The sequence below is a fragment of the Eleutherodactylus coqui genome, chromosome 10 (assembly GCF_035609145.1).
Source record: "Eleutherodactylus coqui strain aEleCoq1 chromosome 10, aEleCoq1.hap1, whole genome shotgun sequence".
In the NCBI taxonomy this organism is placed as follows: Eukaryota; Metazoa; Chordata; class Amphibia; order Anura; family Eleutherodactylidae; genus Eleutherodactylus; species Eleutherodactylus coqui.
In genome coordinates, this window is record NC_089846.1 from 8118150 (window position 1) to 8142563 (window position 24414).

The 24414-nt window shown below is 47.0% G+C and overlaps 1 protein-coding gene across 2 annotated transcripts in view; it reads left to right on the plus strand.

Annotated features, from left to right (window-relative positions):
- Positions 1 to 24414, plus strand: part of AK8 (adenylate kinase 8) — an 82629-nt gene that overhangs the window by 55201 nt on the left and 3014 nt on the right. Inside the window, exons 12-13 of one of the 2 annotated variants that reach the window (XM_066579728.1) lie at positions 22090 to 22170; positions 22900 to 22970. In XM_066579728.1, coding sequence (XP_066435825.1) covers positions 22090 to 22170; positions 22900 to 22930 — 112 coding nt within the window. In that variant the 3' untranslated portion in view covers positions 22931 to 22970. Of the gene's footprint in view, positions 1 to 22089; positions 22171 to 22899; positions 22971 to 24414 lie in introns of those variants that run through there. The other variant, XM_066579727.1, reaches the window with a different exon arrangement.

The window sequence follows — 24414 nt, forward strand, 5'->3', positions numbered from 1 at the left end:
CAGCCCCAGTAGTAATAGTGACATCCCACAGCGGCCCCAGTAGTAATAGGGACATCCCACAGTGGCCCCAGTAGTAATAGGGACATCCCACAGCGGCCCCAGTAGTAATAGGGACATCCCACAGCGGCCCCAGTAGTAATAGGGACATCCCACAGCGGCCCCAGTAGTAATAGGGACATCCCACAGCGGCCCCAGTAGTAATAGTGACATCCCACTGCAGTCCCCAGTAGTAATAGGGACACCCCACAGCGGCCCCAGTAGTAATAGTGACACCCCACAGCGGCCCCAGTAGTAATAGTGACACCCCACAGCGGCCCCAGTAGTACTAGGGACACCCCACAGCGGCCCCAGTAGTACTAGGGACACCCCACAGCGGCCCCAGTAGTACTAGGGACACCCCACAGCGGCCCCAGTAGTACTAGGGACACCCCACAGCGGCCCCAGTAGTACTAGGGACACCCCACAGCGGCCCCAGTAGTACTAGGGACACCCCACAGCGGCCCCAGTAGTACTAGGGACACCCCACAGCGGCCCCAGTAGTACTAGGGACACCCCACAGCGGCCCCAGTAGTACTAGGGACACCCCACAGCGGCCCCAGTAGTAATAGGGACACCCCACAGCGGCCCCAGTAGTAATAGGGACATCCCACAGCGGCCCCAGTAGTAATAGGGACATCCCACAGCGGCCCCAGTAGTAATAGGGACATCCCACAGCGGCCCCAGTAGTAATAGGGACATCCCACAGCGGCCCCAGTAGTAATAGGGACATCCCACAGCGGCCCCAGTAGTAATAGGGACATCCCACAGCGGCCCCAGTAGTAATAGGGACATCCCACAGCGGCCCCAGTAGTAATAGGGACATCCCACAGCGGCCCCAGTAGTAATAGGGACATCCCACAGCGGCCCCAGTAGTAATAGGGACATCCGACAGCGGCCCCAGTAGTAATAGGGACATCCGACAGCGGCCCCAGTAGTAATAGGGACATCCGACAGCGGCCCCAGTAGTAATAGGGACATCCCACAGCGGCCCCAGTAGTAATAGGGACATCCCACAGCGGCCCCCAGTAGTAATAGGGACATCCCACAGCGGCCCCCAGTAGTAATAGGGACATCCCACAGCGGCCCCCAGTAGTAATAGGGACATCCCACAGCGGCCCCCAGTAGTAATAGGGACATCCCACAGCGGCCCCCAGTAGTAATAGGGACATCCCACAGCGGCCCCCAGTAGTAATAGGGACATCCCACAGCGGCCCCCAGTAGTAATAGGGACATCCCACAGCGGCCCCAGTAGTAATAGGGACATCCCACAGCGGCCCCAGTAGTAATAGGGACATCCCACAGCGGCCCCAGTAGTAATAGGGACATCCCACAGCGGCCCCAGTAGTAATAGGGACACCGCACAGCGGCCCCACATGCCAGCAGGGAGGTCTCTGTGTTCTGCCTCTGGCATGCGTGCCATAGGTTCGCCACCACTGTCATAGTGATTCAATCTCTGGCCAAGAGAGGGAGCGGGGCTAGTGGGCAGATTCCGCTAGCCCCGCCCCTGCTCTTTGCTAGAGAAGAATCACTATGAGAATCCCTATAGCCCTGCCCTCTCGTCCTCGCTCTCCCATTATCTTTCCAAATATGAGGAGATATGTAAGAGATCCCCTGTAGCTCCACCCCCTCTCTCTCCTCGCTATGGGGGATTCCAAGGCTGTTGCGCGATCTTCTCCCATTGATTTCAATTGCAGCGAGGCTTGAGTGAACACATCGCAAATCAGAATGAAATAATTGAAAATCATTGGTTTCATAATCATGCGTTTTCACTCACTCTCGCATCACTAGAAAACCTGTGGCCAGTGGGTAAGAGCCATAAAAGCCCTGTATAACACTTACTGGAGGCCACCTAGGAGGGGATCCAAGTGCTGCTGAGCTCTTCAGAAGGCAAAGTTAGTGAAGAGGAAGGAGGAAGAAAAAAGGAGAAGGAAAGATTATTTTAATATTTCTTCTCCTTTTCCTTTTTTCCCTTATTCTCCCTTTTTTCTTGTTCTTTCTTGTTTTCTTCTCCTTCTCCCCTTTCTTCTTCTTCTTTTTCTTCTCCTCCCCTTTTTCCTTCTCATTCTCCGTTTTTTCCCCACTGATCAGCAAATGATCCCCTATCCTATGGATATCCTGTGGATAGGGAATACATTTGTAATTCTGATACTGGCACTTTAAAGTCTGCTTGTAAGACTTTCTGTTAAAGCCCTTTAAAGGGGTTCTGCAGAACTATTATCATTGATAAGGTGTTCTCAGGATAGGTCATCAGTAGTTGATCATCGGGGGTCTGACGCTCAGGATCCCTGATGATCAACTGATTCCCAACACCGCTGTCAATGCAGACAGCCCTGGAAGCAGACAGTGCTGCACACATTGCAGCCCCCCAGGTTGGTTTAGTGCAGTTAATATGTATCCATCTGGACTCCAGGCTGATACATGTTATCTACACTGATACATTGATGTCCACTATCAGGACAGGAGAAGAGATTTTTGTGGCTGATGTACATTATTTAGCTTACAGAGGATTATCTAGACTGGATACAATTGTAACAAACCCCCTGCTGGCAGAAATATTAGGTCTGTACTGGGCGCCTTTGGTGTGAAAAAGAATAGTTCCATTCAGTGTAACAATCCGTACAATAAACTGAACGCACATATTATCCTACTTGGCAGACTTTTATATAAATAAAGCCCAAATGCTTTATTCTTCACTGTGCTGCCCCAAAAAATGCAAAAAAAAAGTGATTAAAAAAAGCCATACGTCCCCCAAATGCTACCAAAACACAAGCCCCACAGAACTCCATCCATGGAAAAGGAAAACCTTTCTGGGACTTTGAATACAGCGATGCAAAAAGACAAGAAATCCGCAAAAAAGGTTTTTAATGTGCAGAAGTGGAAAAACCTAAAGAAATTAGTTTGGGTATTTTTCTAATCGGACCAACCTGAAGAAAACATGAACATTTATGCGGCACGATTCAGACGACCGTATATTGGCTGGGTTTTCACGCCCAGCCAATATACGGCATCTCTCTCTGCAGGAGGAGGAGGCTGGAAGAGCCGGGAGCAGTGCTCTGAGCTCCCGCCCCCTCTCTGCCTCCTCTCCACCCCCCCTGCACTATTTTCAATGAGGAGAGGTGGGGCAGGGGCGGAGCTAATTAACTGATCTTAGCCCCGCCCCCGTTCCCCCTCCTCTCATTGCAAATAGTGCAGAGGGGCGTAGAGGGGGTGGAGAGGAGGCAGAGAGGGTGCAGGAGCTCAGAGCACTGCTCCCGACTCTTCCAGCCTCCTCCCCCTGCAGAGAGAGACGCCGTATATCGGCCGACGTGAAAACCCAGCCAATATACGGTCGTCTGAATGCGCCCCAACACTGTACAAAAACAGCAGACTTATGTGGCCATATTGATAGAAAAATAATAAATGGTGGCTTTTGAAAGGTGGAGATGAAAACGGCCAACATGAAAAGAATGTTTATTGGTGATTTTTGTCGTATTTCACTTTCTGAACCAAATATGTTGCTGTAATTTCCCATCGAGCAGGCTTTTCGTGCCGCGTCTTTCTAATTCAGGTGGATGAGTTCCCTTTAGATTTAGCTTTATTCTCGGCATTTAAAATCTAAGTTTCCCAAAGTTACGCGACGCTGAAAGAGGAATTTCTATCGCTCCAAATAAGATCCGCGATGGATGATGAAAAACCGTTCAGGAACTGCTCAATCCATCGCAAACAGCGGCCGGCGTGTCAGAAATGTCAGAAACCGGAAAACTATTGGGATCTAGTGATCTTGTGGAATCACACCGAGCTGCGGGACCAACCAGAGGCGTAACTCCTGGGCCCCCCGATGCAGAACCTGTAACCGGGCCCCCAACTATCCACCAGATTTGAGTTGCGGAGGTGAAGCCGGACGAGACGTTCTTGTGGAGGAAAAGGGGGTGAAAGCGATTCGCAGGCGATGCCGGAAGCTGATTGGGGGAGAAGATTCAGTAAGTGGGAGGAGCCACAATACAGCCCAACAGCCGGGAGTAATATCCATGGAACACCGCCAGCGCATCTCACGTTAGTGGGTTATTGCATTAATGAGTCACGGCTCAACCCGATTTGGCGCAGCTAAGCCAAGTGGCTGCAATTAGCATATCGCCTGGCGGTCCGCTCTGCAGATGTAGTGCACCATCCTTCGAGGATGGCGATACCATATCTGTCACACGGTCAATGGAAGGAAGTGACTTGTCGGCTTTGTGCCCCTCTAACCACTTCATTGCTGCAAACCGTTTCCATCTCGTGTGTTAAATCCGCTTGTGTGGCTTTTATGGGCATCTTTTCGGGGGCGTTCTTCAGGTTTCCGCCAATTCTGCGTTCATGGAAGATCAGATATAAAAATATACGTATAAAAAAAAGCGCACAAGATTCGTAATTATCCGCCGTGTGAATCCAATTAACGTCCATTAATACCGGTGGCAGCGTGCGAGTCGTCGCAGATCCAGAGATCTCCCATCACTGCGCGGCACACGGGTGGAATCCATATCTGAAGATAAATATTCCAGTCTGGTCTTGGTAAACTGGCAGATAATGGCGGCACGGACGGGTCAGCGAGGTTTTATTAGCTCAATTAACGGGGAGTAAGAGAAGGCTTACCCCGAGCTCTCCGCACGCAGGCGGAATTGAGCTGCTAGTAATGGTGTTATTAACCTTTACCAGGCACAGGATTTGGCGGCAGATTTCAGCTCCATTCCGCGGTTCAAGTCTTTATTAATAAGCTGTTTATTGTGCTTAATCCGCCCGGGAGGCGGCGGGGGAACCGTCCCTGCATCTTGTAGTGGAGGCGGCAGAGTCAACACGGCACGCGCTAAGCCTTAAAGGTGCCGTGAGCAGATGCTGCAATCTTCCACACATGATGGAGATGAGCAGAGCGGATGGCGACATCTGTTCGGATCTCATCAGCACCCCGAAAACGGGGCAATCGGGATGGGTTCTGGTTGTTGGTATAATCCCTTTAAAATGGGGTCAGTCATGTGACATCAGGCGCATTCGTGCCCACAGAGACAACGGCATGGCCAATGAAGACCGCGATGGATAGACATGGTCTCGTTTACATGGCGCAATTTAGTAGAGAATTGACCATTTTATCATTCCGTTGAAGGCGATGAAAATAAGAACCGCCGCGGGCACTTTTATGGCATTCAACAGAATGCGAAAACGGCGCAGATTAACGGACATCAATTCTTGGCGCGGTTTCAGTACAAAAATACTCAGGTGACCACACCATGGGATGCCCGTGTGGCTATGCCCACATAAACCCGATGCGCTGTGAGCGATGCGCAGTGGATTCGCATGTGGAAAATGGAAAGAGTATTACCGCACAAGCAAAGCGGACGGGATTTAAAGGGAACCTGTCATGGGGCGTAATAAACCCCCTACAGCAGCGGAAGACTGAAGAACCGTAGTTCCAAAACGCATTTTGTCATGTCTGCTGAATAAGTCGTACCTGGAGGGATAGCGCTTTAACCCCGTAGTGACACGGCCTGTTTTAGTCCTAAGGATGTCATCATTTTGGGGGGATTTCACTACAAAACAAACTTTTTTCCTGCACTGATATCATGCTTAGCTAATAACAGCAGTCAATTTGAGCTGCAGTGTAAAGCATGGGGAAGGGAAAGATCAGCAGTTTGAGTCTCTGATGATACAGGCAGTGGATTTCAGGCTACTTACAGTGTAAAGGTGCGTTCACATGTGGCGAAATTGGTGCGCGTTTTCGACAATGGAAAATCTGCACCAAAATCTGCAACAGGTTGCATTTACACAGGCGAACGCCATATTGGTCCAAGAAATTGGGACTGACCAAAGACATCACACTTGCAAACCAGCGGTTTTTAGGCTAATCTTACACGGGTGAGTGTGACTCATGGCCCAATACCACGCTCCCCAACATCTGATTCCGCCGCAGAGCGAGGCGTTGCTTCACATCAGTTCAGGGAAGTAGTGATCCTCCAACACGGCGGAGGATCGAGGAGGGTCTCCCATTGTTTTGCAATGGGTAAACCTTGCATCGCACCGTGTCAACCTAGCATGTGGTGCGATGCTGCCGCTAGCCTCATTGAAAACAATGCGAGGGCACGAGGGGTTCATATTCATGCGAGATTTGTGCGACTCGCAACGCACACATCTTGCGCGAGAATCTCGGCCATGTGAAACCGGCCTTATGGTGAAGCGTATCATTGTCCCTTTTACAAGGCATGACAGTTGGGTGGACATTCGTTCCTAGTAATTGAGTCGTGTAAAAGGGCCTCCTGCTTGTAGTTCGCATTATCGGCCACATAAGGGAGGATTTGCCTATAATTCAGTGTTGGGCTGATTCTGGCCCAATTGGGTACAATGCCAAGGACTGGATAGGATCTGCTGAGTCTGTCTACTTCATGTCCTCTACACAACAAGGATACCATCAGGACGACTTGACACAAGTGTGACCAAAACGCATCGGAGAGCGTGAGGGCACCAAAAAAATTCCTGCATTTGCCACCCATAGCGCACTAGAGAGTTTTACCACCAAAGACATTTATCAGATAGCTACAGAAAATGGGTTATATGCTGCATCGCTGGTGGTCCGGCCACTGGGACGTCCAGCAGTGCTGGGAGCGGAAACCTCAATGCCCCATGTGAATGGAGTGCCGGTGCGCATGCTTAACCACCACTCTATTCAGTGCGGATAGCCAGGGCCAAGGTGAGGGGTAGGCAATCATCTATGGTGCCAGCTTGCCACTGGTGGGTGTTACAAGTCCCCTTTAACTTTCTTTACAATGAGTTCTTCCATGATGGAGGCGCTTATTGTCACAGGAGTCCCTGGGAGCTGTGAACATCTTTTGTATTGCTCACCAATCCACCCTCCCAGGTGGTCCTCCTCGGCCCCGGGTGCCGGCGCTGCGCTCCGACGCCACCCACGGCAGGACCATAGCAGAAGAGGACTGGAGGGGCATCGGCATCAGTGGCAGCAACACCCAAAGCAGGCGGAGAGCGGTGGGAGCAGCGCCTGGGCAGAAGGAGGTGGAAGAGGTAAGTAATTTTATTTATTTTGTTGTCATGGTTTGGTCTGAGATCGCAACCGTTTGCCATTTAACCCCTTACGGTGCGAACCTTCCTTTATTTTCGATCTCTTCTTCCCAATTTCAAAAAATTATAAATTTTGTTTTTCCATTGGTGTCACTGTGTCCGGGCTCATTTCTCTGCGGGGTGTCCTGTGGTTTCTGTTGGTACCATCTTTGAGTTCTGACCTTGTTCACCGTGCAGAATAAATCTTGTTTTATTTTCGACTGATGGGACTTTTACAGATGCAGTAAAACCAAATATATGTTTTGTTGTTTTTTTATTGAACTTTTAATTAAAATCACAGGAAAATGGGGGGGGGGGGGGGGTGAACTTGGTATCCTTTATTTTTTACAATAATTAAACCCTTTTGATGCACCTATATTTTTTATTCCCCATAGGGGGCTTGAACTTGCAATTGTTTGTTTGTCACTGATACCATGCACTTCAGTATTACAGTATATGGTACTTCTGCAGGTATTTTCTAAGACAGGCTACAGAACCATCCTTATAGGCAGAAACACGTGGCAGTCCTTGGGACCTTAAGAAGGCCCTGTCTGCCTTGACAGCCAAACGGCACTCCGTGATCTCATCTCATCACAAGGGGAAGCCTTTTGGGATTCTTGAAAACTGATTGGGGCATTTATATGCTGATGTCAGAATTTACAGTAGCATTTAAAGGGTTAACAACTTAGATCAGTGTGAGCATTGATTACGGCTGTTGCTGGCGGGTGTCAGCTGTCGAACACAGCCAGTATTCACCATGAATAAAGCGGATCGTCTCCCAATACCGAACCATACATACCCTGCACCCATAACTGGATGTCCTTTTGGTGGGAGGGTTAAGGGCCACTGTCTTCTTTGGTGGCATATGGACCCCATCAGGCGTTAGAGTCCAGGTGGTACTGCTACTTCTGTACCTACGGTAATATAGTCATATTCCCGGCCAAAGATTTCTTGTTAGCAGCAAACTCTGCAGTCCTTGGGAGAAATCGCCAAGACAGTCTGGGCTGAATGGAGAAGAAAAGTAAAGTGAGTCACCAGATTAAATATTTATTCCGCCTGTATCTTTACCTTTTAAAATTTGATGAAATCTCTCATTAGAGTATAAGGTGGCTTTTAACAGATTCTAGGGATTGTGGGGGCAATCTGCCTTATCTGCCTAGGACGCCTTGTCCCGGCCATGGGGATAGATAGGTGCATCGATCTCCGCCTGTCCTATAGAAGTGAGTGGAGTGGTGAGTACTCATATTCACCAGCACTGCATTCACATGGGGCATTGAGGGTGCTGTTGAGATCTCTGGGGGTCCCAGTGGTCAGAACCCCTGGTATTTGCCCCCCTAATAAATGTCTTTGGTGGAGAAACCCCTTAATCTCGCTGGCGGGCTATGGGTGGCATTCCAGGGATCTTTTTGGCCTACCCACATTGCCCTGCCTTTGCATGGAGGACATTTTGCACGGTCTACACCTGCTGGGTGCAGAACCCCCCCAGCATCTCGTCTGACTACCAAGACACTGATTGCTTCCCTGACATCCCATTCATCCGGTGATATTTGCCCGGCTCAGAGCTCAGCGGGAGCGGACGCAGCGGCAGCCCGTTCCGGCACAGTCACGTAGCTGGAAATGGGATTGCAGTGCGGTCGCCATAAAGGTCAGGCCATTAAACTGCGCTGATGGTGAAATCGCCGTCCGCGCTCATAGACGGCCCTCAGACTCTTTTGAGAACTTAAAAAAGCCAAAACTTGGCAGAAAATGAAGATGGTCTCGGACTTTTTGCATTCAAGTCGAAGGCTCTCCTCTGACCTCGTAGCATTTCCATCAGTGGCTGAGATGCAGCCGTCACTTTGAAGCCCTCATGCCTGAGTGGGTCTGGCGAATTACATTTGGAAGAGACAACAGAGGGTCAGCGCTGCCTCCGCGCAGGTTAAAACTTAGTTTATGAAAGTCTGTTACTCAGTTTGCAGTCATTCTCACTGGAGACCAGAAGCAATTACTTTTGAAGCTAGTCCATCCAAGATGTACACTACCTTTGAACCCGCCCTGGCGGCATATGGGGCGCCGATGACTGTACCTCTTATGTTTGAACAGAGGCTTAGGACCTGACGGTACCCAGGTACCCCGCTCCCACCCTGACCGCCGTAAACTCTATTGATTTTTTTGAGTTGGTTTGTTCTAGGCAGGGAAGGGGTTAATTGAGAAAATCAATAACGCATTAGAGGATGCTGAAAGCTTCAGCAAGGCCAAGATCCTGGAAATGTTCCACGGTGGAGCCGGTTAGAAAGCCGCAGGTTATAAGGGGGTACCGGACCCAAAAGGGTTGTGGTTGTGTCCGACAAGGGTTGGTACGTGGGGTCTGTCTGCGTCGGGTGGTTAACCTGCCGCTTTATGGTGGCCTGCAATGCAACCTGAGACGCCATCAGTGGTCCAATCAGCCATGATTAAGACAAGGGGTAGGCAGGTGGGACATCACACGGGGTCAAGAAGAAGGGAGTTGTCCACTTCCCCAGGCCCCCACAAAACTGATGGTTGGCATGGTACCAGGGCCGGATTAAAGAATGGTCAAAAGGGGCAATCCCCCCCGCTCCGTAGGCCACGTGCTGCATTCTAACGTCGTCTTTGGTTGTTTTTTTGTGATTTTGATCATGTTGGGATCTGTGATATTATATGGATACAGTGTAGTAACGGAGATGTGTGGACTATATGGCGCTATTATAGTACATTGGAATTGTATGATGTTGTATAGCATTGGTATATGTTCACTATAGCGCTATTACTATATGTGGATACAGTGTAGCGAAGCTATGTGTACTCTACATGGCGCTATTACAGTATTGGTGCTATATAGCACTGGTTTGTGTTTACTATATGTCGCTATTACAATATATTGTAACTGTATAGTACTGGTCGGTGTTCACTATGTAGCGCTATTACAGTATATTATTGGCGCTGTATTGTACTGTATGGCACTGATGTGTTCACAGTTTCGTACTTTTATGGTAAAGTACATTGGCACAGTATGACACTGGTATATGTTCACTATATAGTGCTATTATAACAAATTGGCACTGTATGGTACTGTATAGCACTGCTATATGTTCACTCTACAGTGTGATTACACTATAATATCACTGTATAGCACTGGTATGTGTTCACTATATGGTACTTTTTCAGTACACTGGCACTGTATGTGTTCACTATATGGCGCTATTATAGTATATTTGCACTGTATGGGCCCGTATAGCACTGGTAGGTGTTCACTATATGACACTTATCGCATAGTGTTCACCCTATGGCTGTATTCAGTATATTGCTGGCACGGTATAGCACTGGTCTGTGTTCACTATATGGCGGTACTATTCAGCAGACTTTTATTTGGGAGTTATCATAGCAATGCTAATCTCTATCTGCACTACCCCAAAACAAACTGGAGGGGGCTTTCACACATTTTACCTGGGAACTTTCCCAAAACTTGATCGAGTCCTATAAAAAGCCATCGCTGCAGTCATACTTCTTATGGCTCTGAGATATGATGTAAATGCACTACAAGTCCCAGCATGTTCTGCCAGCTGCTGACCAGCTCTGTGAAGCGTGCAGCCAGGTCGAGGGTATGGGGGTAAGCAGACAAGGCATCACCCCAAAACTACAACGAAGCTGCTATTGGGGAAGAGTAGGGACGCCTCCTTAAACAGTCCGTCCACATTGCAGGGACCCCAGAAGTGATGATGGGGGTGATAGTCCGTGGTGCTTCGGGGTCCATCGCTGAGTATCTGACAAGTACAATCTCTGCAGCCGCGTCCAGCCCCTCCCCGTTAATAACCCCATTTCTTCGCTCAGGCAGAACGACTAGACGTATTTACCCTCGAAATTGGTATTGACAAAGTTGAATAAATGTTTTACAGCGAGCGAGTGTAACGGCCCCTGGAGGAAGGCCGCGAGCCGGAGATGCTGCACAGAAGACGGCGCAATTACTGGAGGAGCGTAGGCGAGAGCGAACGCACGTAAACCGTAATACAGGGCCGGTCCGTAGAGGCCAAGTCAACAGGAGCACAGGTCGAAAACCCATCATGGCTGTCATCCAGAATGTCATCCCTCTGTGCACACAGGGCTGGAGAAGGGAAGGCTCTGAAGACACGCACTACAAATACCAGCTTCCATCTTTTGGCTGTACATGTGTATATGGAAATGATCTAGCATTCTGGTAATCCAGCCTGGTGCCGGATTATCAGACGTGCATTGAGCCAGTGCAGGGGATTTCTAGATAAGTCACTACCTCTGAGCAATGCTTACCTGCTAATTATCGTCACCGTTGGCTGCTGTGATTGAAAGTCTCATGCAGATGCTGCCGTCTCCCCCCCCATGCTTTACACTGCAGCTGTGGTCCATTGCAACACAACTATCATCTGTGACTCCAGTTTAGCTGCATTGTCTTTTGGAAGTTGGGTAGAGTTTGAAATCCACCTACTGTCTCATAAGAGGCTCCAGTGATGTCTCTCCTCCATGCTTTACACTGCAGCTCTGCTTGTTCAGATTGGCTCCTCGTCAGAGGTTCAGGCTTTTTTTTTTTTCAACTTTTCCCCTTGATTCACGCTACAGCTCTGCTCTGTTAAGACTCGGCTATGGTCAACAGATAATGCAGTCACTGATCATAGCTGTGTGCTAATAAAGCAGAGCTGCATTGTAAATCATGGGGAAAACCATAGCCTGATGAGGAATGAATCTGAACAAGCAGAGCTGCAGTGAAAAGCATGCTGGAAAGGTTTGATGCTGGTGAGACAGGAGGTGGAGCCATTTATAATAGCTCTGGCCTAATGGAGCAAAGCTGCAGTGTAAATCAAGGGGAAAAGTGGAAACAAGGGGGGAAACATCAAAACAGCCTGAGCTTTTGAGGAGGAGCTAATCTGAATAGGCAAAGATGCAGCGAAAAGCATGGAGGAGAGACCTGATGTTATGATGAGACGGGACGTGGGTTTCAGACTATATCAAATTCCAATAACTAATGTAGCTAAATTAGAGTTACTGGCATCTGAGGTAGTTTGAAATCCACCCTCTGTTCACACTTCTCCTCCATGCTTTTCACTGCAGCTCTGCTTGTTCAGATTGGCTCCTGTGTATGAGCACAAGCCCTGCAGGAAGCTGACTCCCATTACAGCTGAGCTTCAACTCCGGAGTGGTTGATGTCTGTCCCAACATGTTGTACCGCGGCAGCACGGCCGGATGCAGATAAAACCTAACTTGTATTCCCGCATTGTACTGGGGAGGGTGTCCATTATTCACGATGCATGATAGGATTTATAGCCTGGACAGGTGCCCCCCAGCCCGGCCCACTCTGCACGATTCACCCCCTCACCCACCCACTGAGAACTGCGGTCACCGAGCGCCATTGAAGACTCTTCGTCTGAAATCTGGGCCACAAAACTTAATTTGCCCGAAGTGAAATGACTTCTGCTATTAAGGATAACCCTCCATATTCTGTGCCCCCAGGAAGCCTCCTCCTGACCGGCCATTTGTATGATTATACAGTCATCTATTATATAGCAGAAGGCATGAAACGCGTTAAGCTTCCACAGAGCTGCTCTCTAGAGAGGGGATGCCCAGAGGCAGTCGGATGTTTATAGAGACCGCGTGCATCAGATTACTCTGAAGTTTGTTTCAAGAGGCCGGATCAGAAAAGCTGAGGAAACTCTTTACAGAGTGGCATTATAGACTGTCTGTATCGCTAACGCGCCAGTGTGCCAACCTCTTTCATACGGCTTCTGGCTACCCAACTCCATGCCAGGCGAGTAAGTCCAGGATAGTCCTGATTTAATGCTGTTTTTTCTTTCTTCTCCAGTACTGATCTTGGACTGCAGGGGTTGGCACAGCAAGTTGTAGGTACCTACCGGTAGAAGTGGTTGTCAACTGGATGCCCACATGTAACTTCCTATTAGAAGAAGAGTAGCGAGCAGAGCGGCACCATGGCGTAGGGAGGTTGCTGTAATATAGGGTGCTGGCACCATTACACAGGCAGCGGGATCTGCTGTGCTGTTGATGATACCATGCTGCAAGCACTATGAAACTGAACTTTATGGGCACAGCTGTAAGGAATATCTCTAAGGTGGCACACTCAGGCTCGGAATAGAGGGTGGGCTAGCGTTTATTTTGGGGGGGTGGCCTGGATAATAATGGTTGCGGTTGGGGAGGAGCATACATCTGCAGTATTTACTGAGGTTTAAAGACTTCTTTGCAAAAAGGGAAGCAGAATTGTGCATCGCCTTTCCCAGATCCTGACCGTGTCTCCCATCACTCAGATAAGCCCAAGAGTTACGGGAGAGTCAGATAGCATAACAACTGAAATGCAAGAAACATACGGTAGATATGAAGGACGTAGCAACACAGTGAGAACACAAATATAACTAGGGGCTCGCAATTAGATGACGGGGGCAAAAGGCAATGGTAATTGGGTTATGAATAGAGATGAGCGAACATGCTCGTCCAAGCTTGATGCTCGTTCGAGTATTAGCATACTCGATGGTGCTCGTTACTTGAGCGAGTACCATGCCGTGTAGGACCAAGAAAAGATGTTAAAGAAGCAAATGCTGAAATGACCCAAGACAGGCGGTAAGACCCACTGATTGGACAGGCTAGACAAGACTGGACTAGAAAACCAGAGAGCAAGACAAGGACTGGACACCCTAGAAAATCAAGAAGCAAGACCCACTGATTGGACAGGCTAGACAAGACTGGACTAGAAAACCAGAGAGCAAGACAAGCACTGGACACCCTAGAAAATCAAGGAGCAAGACCCACTGATTGGACAGGCTAGACAAGACTGGACTGGAGAACCAAGGAGCAAAACAAAATGACTGGACACCCTAGAAAATCAAGGAGCAAGACCCACTGATTGGACAGGCTAGACAAGATTGGACTAGAAAACCAAGGAGCAAGACAAGCACTGGACACCCTAGAAAATCAAGGAGCAAGACCCGCTGATTGAACAGGCTAGACAAGACTGGACTGGAGAACCAAGGAGCAAAACAAAATGACTGGACTGAATGGACTAGACAACCGGGGGGCAAGACATAGGACTGGATGGGCTAGACAACCAAGGAGCAAGACACAAGGACTGGTTGGGCTAGACAACCAAGGAGCAAGACACAAGGACTGGATGGACTAGACCAGTGTTTCCCAACTCCAGTCCTCAGAGACCCCCAACAGGTCATGTTTTCAGGACATCCTATAGTAAGAACACCTGTGGCAATGTCCGAGGCACCGACAATTATTACATCACCTGTGCAATACTGCGGAAATCCTGAAAACATGACCTGTTGGCGGTCCCTGAGGACTGGAGTTGGGGAACACTGGACTAGACAACCAAGGAGCAAGACACAAGGACTGGATGGACTAGACAATCAAGGAGCAAGACACAAGGACTGGATGGACTAGACAATCAAGGAGCAAGACACAAGGACTGGATGGACTAGACAATCAAGGAGCAAGACACAAGGACTGAATGCACAAGACAAGACTGGACTAGAAAGCTAATGAGCAAGAAGACACACTGACTGGAGAGACTAGACATGCCCTGCACTAGGTATTGAGAACTAGAACAAGGAATCCTGGCTAGAACACATGTTGTCACAGCTATCAACTGTGCCACACTGCGGAAACCAACAATATTTATAGAGGCAGAGCAGTGCGGTCTACTCATCCCCTCCAGTGGGTCATAACAACTACCCCAACAGCAGCTTGGACAGCAGGCGATACCCATACAGCGGGAGACCCCCTGCTGATAGCACCCGCCAGATTTGAACTTTTAGGCTGGGCTCACACGGGCGGACTGGATTCTGCATGTGAAGGACCCGTGAGCCTGGCTGGCTACCCTGCATAGCTGATTATTCTGTAATGCGAATACCCGCGGGGCTCGCCGTCTGTCATGAGGAGTACAGTTTTTTTTCAATATTTGTATTTCCCACACTGTCACTAAGCGATCACGTGGGTTGGATGGCCTCTGTTGACTTCAATGGAGGCCGTCCACGCGGAGTCAGCGGCAAAATAGAGCATGCTGTGATTTTTCCTCCGCTTGCAGAATACGCAATTCATATCTGTGAGTGTGAGCCGGATTCGGCTTATGGAATCCGCCCGTGTGCGCCCGGCCTTTCTGCATTTAGGCTCCTGCAGATCCATCAGTAATTCACCATTATTGGATTCTGGACTATTGGAACTTTGGCTCCTGAATGCCGCGTCTCTCCGGCGGACCGCCTCCATCATGTTTAGCAGAATTTCCCGCAAGTGGCATAAAATTCCCCTGCGGCGTGACCTCATAGTTTTGTCTATATTTGCGTAGCCAGCTGCCCCTAACCGCGTGGCGCACCGGGAAATGTCCCCTCGCTCCCATCAACAATAATTAGGCTTGTAAGTCTAATGGAAAAAGTCATGTCTAATTACCCTGTTGAAGGGCCAATTATACTATTAACGATCGCCGGCTTTAAGCTAATAACGAGGGAAACCGTCTCATTTGCATAGCATTAAGTTAATTGACTTAGTAGCTCCAGGGCGGACGCTGCTACAGATAGCGAGATTTCATTACGGAAAGGATAACGATGACTGGAGACGAAACCATTCACCTGACAGTTTTTATTAATTAACGGCTATCTCGTTACCCGCCGTGTCAGACCTCTCTATAATGCACTTGCTCCTTCTAGTTTCCCCCCTTTTTTTATCTGCTCTTAATGAAAGCTGAGATAACTGTGCTAATTGTAGCCGGTAATTAATTATAAAGGGCCGTCCGCTCTCCCAATCTAGTCTTACTCCTGCAAGGGGTTAGCAGCTGTTTGTGAATAGGCCAAAGGACGGCCGCCGCTTCTTGTCAATCTTTTGCTAATGCAAACAGGTCTCGTTTTCCAATGAGTATTTATAGTGAGATCAGATCCCCGCAGCGGGCTGATACGTATAAGAAGAACCTACCCTGCCAGCACTATTGTGTTATTTATAGGAGGGTGGTCATGGAAAACCGTAGGACCTGCAGGCAGATCCATGGGGGGCGCTATTATAGTAGTTCTATTCTTGTACATAGGGGACAGTATTATAGTAGTTATATTCTTGTACATAGGGGACAGTATTATAGTAGTTATATTCTTGTACATAGGGAGCAGTATTATAGTAGTTATATTCTTGTACATAGGAGCAGTATTATAGTAGTTATATTCTTGTACATAGGGAGCAGTATTATAGTAGTTATATTCTTGTACATAGGGAGCAGTATTATAGTAGTTCTATTCTTGTACATAGGGGGCAGTATTATAGTAGTTATATTCTTGTACATAGGGGACAGTATTATAGTAGTTATATTCTTGTACATAGGGGGCAGTATTATAGTAGTTATATTCTTGTACATAGGAGCAGTATTATAGTAGTTATATTCTTGTACATAGGGGCAGTATTATAGCAGTTATATTCTTGTACATAGGGGGCAGTATTATAGTAGTTATATTCTTGTACATAGGGAGCAGTATTATAGTAGTTATACTCTTGTACATAGGGGGCAGTATTATAGTAGTTATACTCTTGTACATAGAGGGCAGTATTATAGTAGTTATACTCTTGTACATAGAGGGCAGTATTATAGTAGTTATATTCTTGGACATGGGGGCAGTATTATAGTAGTTATATTCTTGTACATAGGGGGCAGTATTATAGTAGTTATATTCTTGTACATAGGGGGCAGTATTATAGTAGTTATACTCTTGTACATAGAGGGCAGTATTATAGTAGTTATATTCTTGGACATGGGGGCAGTATTATAGCAGTTATGTTCTTGTACATAGGGGGCAGTATTATAGTAGTTATATTCTTGTACATAGGGGGCAGTATTATAGTAGTTATATTCTTGTACATAGAGGGCAGTATTATAGTAGTTATATTCTTGTACATAGGGGGCAGTATTATAGTAGTTATATTCTTGGACATGGGGGCAGTATTATAGTAGTTATATTCTTGTACATAGAGGGCAGTATTATAGTAGTTATACTCTTGTACATAGGGGGCAGTATTATAGTAGTTATATTCTTGTACATAGGGGCAGTATTATAGTAGATATATTCTTGTACATAGGGGCAGTATTATAGTAGTTATATTCTTGTACATAGGGGGGCAGTATTATAGTAGTTATATTCTTGTATATAGGGGGCAGTATTATAGTAGTTATATTCTTGTACGTAGGGGGCAGTATTATAGTAGTTATATTCTTGTACATAGGGGGCAGTATTATAGTAGTTATATTCTTGTACATAGGGGCCAGTATTATAGTAGTTATATTCTTGTACATAGAGAGCAGTATTATAGTAGTTATATTCTTGTACATAGAGGCAGTATTATAGTAGTTATATTCTTGTACATAGGGGCAGTATTATAGTAGTTATATTCTTGTACATAGGGGGCTGTATTATAGTAGTTATATTCTTGTACATAGGGGGCAGTATTATAGTAGTTATATTCTTCTACATATGGGGCAGTATTATAGTAGTTATATTCTTGTACATAGGGGGCAGTATTATAGTAGTTATATTCTTGTACATAGGGGGCAGTATTATAGTAGTTATATTCTTGTACATAGGGGGCAGTATTATAGTAGTTATATTCTTGTACATAGGGGCAGTATTATAGTAGTTATATTCTTCTACATATGGGGCAGTATTATAGTAGTTATATTCTTGTACATAGGGGGCAGTATTATAGTAGTTATATTCTTGTATATAGAGGGCAGTATTATAGTAGTTATATTCTTGTACATAGGGGCAGTATTATAGTAGTTATATTCTTGTACATAGGGGGGCAGTATTATAGTAGTTATATTCTTGTACATAGGGGCAGTATTATAGTAGTTATATTCTTGTACATAGGGGGCAGTATTATAGTAGTTATATTCTTGTACATAGGGGCAGTATTATAGTAGTTATATTCTTGTACATAGGGGGCAGTATTATAGTAGTTATATTCTTGTACATAGGGGGCAGTATTATAGTAGTTGTATTCTAGTACATAGAGGGCAGTACTATAGTTTCCATTCCCACAGATTCCTATACCTATACATGGTAAATTCCAGCACATTCCTGTAAGGTGTATCTGCGTATACTCATGTTGCCTCTCATACACTTACTAATATTATCGTGTAACTAATTTGCTATAATAATCTCCTTCGCGCCTTACCTCCTCTGGGGGGTTAATAATTTATTTTCTCTAAAAACTATATCCCCCCCTCTTCTCCGTGAAGTCATCCGGCGCAGTGAGTGTCAGCGAGATGTAAGACAAAAGACTGTCATATGCTGGTTCCTTTTAATCATGTAATTGCCTGGTGACATTTAACACTGTGGCTTTGTGTTACACCTCCAGTATAATGAAGGTAGGAGGACTCCGTTCGTCGCACTGCACTCTCTCCCCCCCCCCCACCCCCACCCCGCGCTTCGCGCTCTCCTGCCCCGCAGCAGACGGCCTTTTGTTGGGAAGAGCACTTTAACTACACCGAAGTTTGGCCGAGCTTCTACATATTACAGCAGCAACACGAACACACACAATTGAAGTATTTGAAGACGATAAAATATGCATGGCTATCGGTGACAGCGCCATAAAGTCAAGCAATTAGCCGCGTAATCCAAGACGCTCGCAGCCCCATGGCAAGGAAGCCTACAGTTCTCTATTAGTTAAATGCATTTTGTAGGTCCTCATTCCATCAAATCAACTAACACTTCCTTTAATTGGCTGATAAATTATACAGCCGGTCGCATTATAATTTAATAAGTCGTAAACATTCCTAGGGCCCGCTGTAAAGTCTATATCTCGCTCATTAATTCCTTAATTTCGGCTGATGGAAGGGGAGATGGAAGGAGCGCGCTCGCACTGTCAGCCTCCGGCTATGAAATGAGGGAAAAGAAAAAAAATTTAGAAGGGGGGATTATTTTATTTTTTTATTTTTTTTGAAAATTTTGAAATTTTTTTTTTATTTTTTTTTTATCACATCTGTGTCAGAAACTCAATCCGCGCGCTGTCACCGGCAGCAAGTCGCCCCCTGTCCCAATTCAAAAGGATGAGTGACAGCTTCCTGCCGCGTCTTGTCAAACTATCTTTAAACATCAAGCCGAGCAGTAAACAGAGCCCGATGTATATTAAATCTCGTTCTATTACCCCCCACCCCCCACCTCGCTCCTCCGCTCCACCTCCGCCGCCCCCCCACTCCTCCCCACTCTGTCGCCATGAATATTTCATTACAGGCCGCATAAATATTAATTCTAATCGCTCAGTATAGTCGTTATTATTTCTGTTTTGTGACAATCCCGCATAAAATATTCAGGACGCACTTTTTTTTTTTTCTTCTTTATTTATTTTTAAATTACATTTACACACGTGATTGCCGGAACGGCGGGAATTTACTGTCGGGGGAGGGGGGGGAGGGAAATCCTAATTCTGCTCCTAATAAATGGAGCCGCCGCTGTTAAACGGAGGAGATACTTTATAAAACGCTTTTTTTTTCTTTTTTTTGCAAATGAGACGTCAGATTTGATGGGATACGGATGTCAGATGGGAAGAAGGAAAGATGTAAATCGCCCCACCGCGGCGAAGGAGGCGTTTCGAATTTTGGCAACAATGAAGGGGTTAACGCTTGTGATTTCTGCGTTTATTATTTATTGTGGTAAATGGTTTTCTCTGCGGTTCCGGAGCCTCTATGCGAAAATCCTGGGCAAAATAGCGCAGCGTGCCGCACTATCGTGAATATACCAAACGGATCCCGTTCTAGTCATCAGTGGATCCGCTCAGCAGGGGGTGCGGGTTTTCTGCTCCCATAGCACAGATCACCTGACGTTTGACTCTTTCTGTGCGCACATCTCACCTAGAGTCAAGCTGCCAGCCCACGCAGACTTCAGGGGGACTCGTCCTGGAATGGGGGATCTGGTGAGTATGACACAAAGCTCCCCGAACTCCCCCTTCCATCAGCTTTGAGCCCAATAACTTAGTTTATGGGGTACAAACTTGATGGTTCTCCTTTAACCCCTTCAGTGGCAGGTTTATTATTACCACGTCAGCGCTGAGGTAATTTGAGTTGGCAAACGTGTACAATAACTGCGTGTTCTTACCAGTATTTCAGCACTAGAGCTGTCCACGGAAATCTTCCGGGGTTTAACTGCTTGGCCAGTGCAGCAAGCGCCAGAGATTTTCCGGGCGTGCCACTAAAGGGGTTAAAGGGCTTGTCCAGGATTAGAAACACAGCTGCTTTCTTCCAAACACAGCACCTACCTTGTTTGCAGGTTGTGTCTGGTTTTGCAACTCGCCTCTCCCTTCACGCACCCCAGACGCTGCGTATTCTGGCCCTGCTTATTCTTTTTTCGTTTGTTTATTTCAAGTGTTTTCACGCACACAATAAAAACCCGCAAATGGCTACATTGATTTTATGTACAAATGTGTATTTGCGCAATCCCATTGACTGCCATGGGCTATGTCAGTCTGTAATACTGACCAACATAGAACATGGCCCATTGAGCTAATGCGTAAATACACATATATCACGCATATTCATGCGATCCCAATAACTTAATGGTCTATTTTGATTCGCAACACAGACAAAAATGGGACATTTTACAATTTTTTGTTTCCTCATGCTTGTGAAAAATACTTGTGAATATCTCAATATGAAGCAATAGGGATTTAGTCACAACTTTGGCATTGCACAAAACTTGCAGCTTTTTGCATTTTTATATTAGCCTCACCACTTTAGTTTTTTTTTTTTAAAGCAGGCGGGGTTTAGCAGCAGGAAGTGCGGACATTGCAGCCCGTCACATTTATTATAATTTATGCTAAAAATGGCTTAAATTCTCTAGCTGCCCCCTTCACCAGCTTGTAGCTTTACTTCTTTTGGCACGTGGGGCGGCCCAAGATGCGCCAAATATATTAAGAGTCGCGCACTGCTTAATACCTTAAGCGTATCTCCTAACCGTGGAGCTACAAATTAAGACCAGCGTACAAAATGAAAATCTTCCTAGTTCAACCCACATAGATTTTTAGTCTTTTTTTCTGTGTTTTTTGGGTGATGCTTGTGTTTTTTGCTGATGTTTTTGGCCACACATTTTTCTTAGCCTTTTTTTCCCCCTTATCGTTAAGCCTATGGAAAGTGCCAAACCCAGAGAACGGAAAATGCCATGGATCGAAAAACATGGAAAGACGAAGGCCAGACCCCAAAAAAAAAATAAAAAAAAAGATCAATTTGTGTGCCTTTTTGGCTGCTGCATCACATTGTTGACTCATGTTCAGTCTATGATCTATTAGTATATCTAAGTCTTTTTCACATGTGCTGCTGCTTAGCCCAATTCCTCCCATTCTGTATGTGCTTTCTTCATTTTTCTTGCCCAGATGTAGGACTTTGCATTTCTCCTCGTTAAATACCATTCTGTTAGTCACCGCCCACTGTGCAAGCTTGTTTAGATCTTTTTGAATCCTCTCTCTTCTCTAATGTGAAGGCCCTTTTACACGGGCTGATATGCTTTTAAATGACTGTAAAAGCTCTGACATCACCGCTAAGGTTGTCAGCGCTCGTGTAGAGCATTTAAATTGAAAGTCTTGCCGCCGATTCGTGGGCTTCTTGTCTACTTCTCGCTCAGCGATTCACCTGCTATGGGAAGTGCTGGGCGGGAAGCCAGCGAGCCAACAAGGTTTTTTAAGCTGACTGCAAACGACAAGTGAGTGATTGGTTTTTTTTTCACATTCACACTGAGCGATTATTGCTCAAATTCATTAATTTGAACGCATTTTGAGCGATCATCGTTGCGTGTAAATGGGCCTTTAGCCATCCATCCTAGCTTTGTGTCGTTGGCAAATTTGATTCGTTTCCCCTCAGTTCCCTCCTCCAGATCATTAATTGTTGCACTTCAGGCTTTGATTGGTAATCATGTGATTTACTTTCACTAATAGCAGGAAGGGATCTTGCAGATGGTGTGAAAACAAACTGTCTCTAACCTGGCGGTCTCTTTCTCCCGGCAGGGTCTTCTTCCTGGACATCCCAGATGACGTGGCCATAGAGCGCCTGTCTCTTCGTATGACCGATCCCGTCTCCGGGGAGAGGTGAGTACCTGGTGATTCTGCTCCGTGCTGCACATTGACATCTTCTAGTGCTCAGCCGTGCTTGGTCTCCATTGTAGACAATATTGTAGGAAGGGTTTATGTTAGTGTTCCTTAAAGCAGTGACTTGTTAGTAGTCGGCCCTGGTGGTGACACTGCTGGCCTTTACCGTACTACAGCTCCATACAGGGATGTTGATGCTGCACAGTCTATAGAGCCTCCCTGCATAGGAGTGTTGGTGCCAATATTACAGTATAGGCCCCGGCATGGTGACATCACTACACTATGTTGACAAAAGTATTGGCCACCCAGCAGTACTGAGCTGTCAGATGATATATTAGTATTCATTGTATGGCTGTGATTGGTTCATCAAGCTCTGCCTTTTGATTGGCTAAGCCACAGCGCTCTTAAACCACTCACAGCCAGCCCTTCCTGGAGGCGGGAATTTTGATCCTCCAATCCAGGAAGGGCTGGCGGAGGACTGAAGACGAGTGCTGGATTTGAAGAGGGGAAGACGCGCCAGAGATGACAGTGCCTCTTAGGTGATATATTATTATTTTTTGTTTTTTTTACTGCAGCTAGGGTTTAGCTTAGGGCTTTTGCTGTAGGATCACCTACTGTAAAGGTTTCTTCATTGTAAAGGATGCAACAGAAAGAAAGGTTCCATAGGGAAACATGGGCTAGAAAAAAATGACAAATCGCGGCTGATTTTGTAGTTTTCCATTGTCGCAGGCTACAAAACACCGTGTGGAAGAACCCATAGAAAAGCATAGGCTCTACATACATGCGATGGCCTAAGGTATGGAGCTGACAACGGGGTCTGTTGGGGGGGATGTCATCAGGTGTAGAACCGACAACAGGGTCTGGTGGGGGGATGTCACCAAGTGTAGATCTAACAACGAGGTCTTGTGGGGAGATGTCACCAGGTGTAGATCTGACAACAGGGTCTTGTGGGGAGATGTCACCAGGTGTAGAGCTGACAACGGGGTCTGGTGGAGGGATGTTACCAGGTGTAGAGCCGACAACGGGGTCTGGTCGGGGGATGTCACCAGGTGTAGAACTGACAACGGGGTCTGGGGGGGGGGGGGATGTCACCAGGTGTAGAGCTGACAACGGGGTCTGGTGGAGGGATGTCACCAGGTGTAGAGCTGACAACGGGGTCTGCTGGAGGGATGTCACCAAGTGTAGATCTGACAACGGGGTCTGGTGGAGGGATGTCACCAGGTGTAGACCTGACAATGGGGTCTGGTGGGGGGATGTCACCAGGTGTAGAGCCGACACCAGGGTCTGGTGGGGGGATGTCACCAGGTGTAGAGCTGACAATGGGATCTGGTGGGGGGGATGTCACCAGGTGTACAGCTCTGTGTCTCCACCACCATGACAAGTGCCATGTCATACGGCACGCAGTGTGGAGGAGCGGAACGTCTGCAGACTTTATTGTCAGCCCAAAGTCCAGATCTCAACCCCATCGAGCATCTTTGGGACGAGCTAGATCGCCATCCTGCACATCATTATCTCATCCTTCTGGGTCCCAGCCTTCTGTTCTTATACCCCCGGTCTTCTCATGTTATGCCCCCTGCTAGCATCTCATCTTTCTAGGGCCCGGTCTTCTCTAGTTATGCCCCCTGCTACTGTCTCATCCCCTTGGGGCCCGGCCTTCTCCAGTTATGCCCCCCTCGCTACTGTCTCATCACTTGGGGCCTGGTCTTCTCTAGTTATGTCCCTACTAGTATCTCATCCCTATGGGGCTCTGCCTTCTATAATTATGTCCCTACTAGTATCTCATCCCTATGGGGCTCTGCCTTCTCTAGTTATGTCTCTACTAGTATCTCATCCCTATGGGGCTCTGCCTTCTCTAGTTATGTCCCTACTAGTATCTCATCCCTATGGGGCTCTGCCTTCTATAGGTATGTCCCTACTAGTATCTCATCCCTATGGGGCTCTGCCTTCTCTAGTTATTTCCCTACTAGTATCTCATCCCTATGGGGCTCGGCCTTCTCTAGTTATGCCCCCTGCTGGTATCTCATCTCTGTGGGGCCCGGCCTTCTCTAGTTATGCCCCCTGCTACCGTCTCATCCCTATGGGGCTCTGCCTTCTCTAGTTATGTCCCTACTAGTATCTCATCCCTATGGGGCTCGGTCTTCTATAGGTATGTCCCTACTAGTATCTCATCCCTATGGGGCTCTGCCTTCTATAGGTATGTCCCTACTAGTATCTCATCCCTATGGGGCTCTGCCTTCTCTAGTT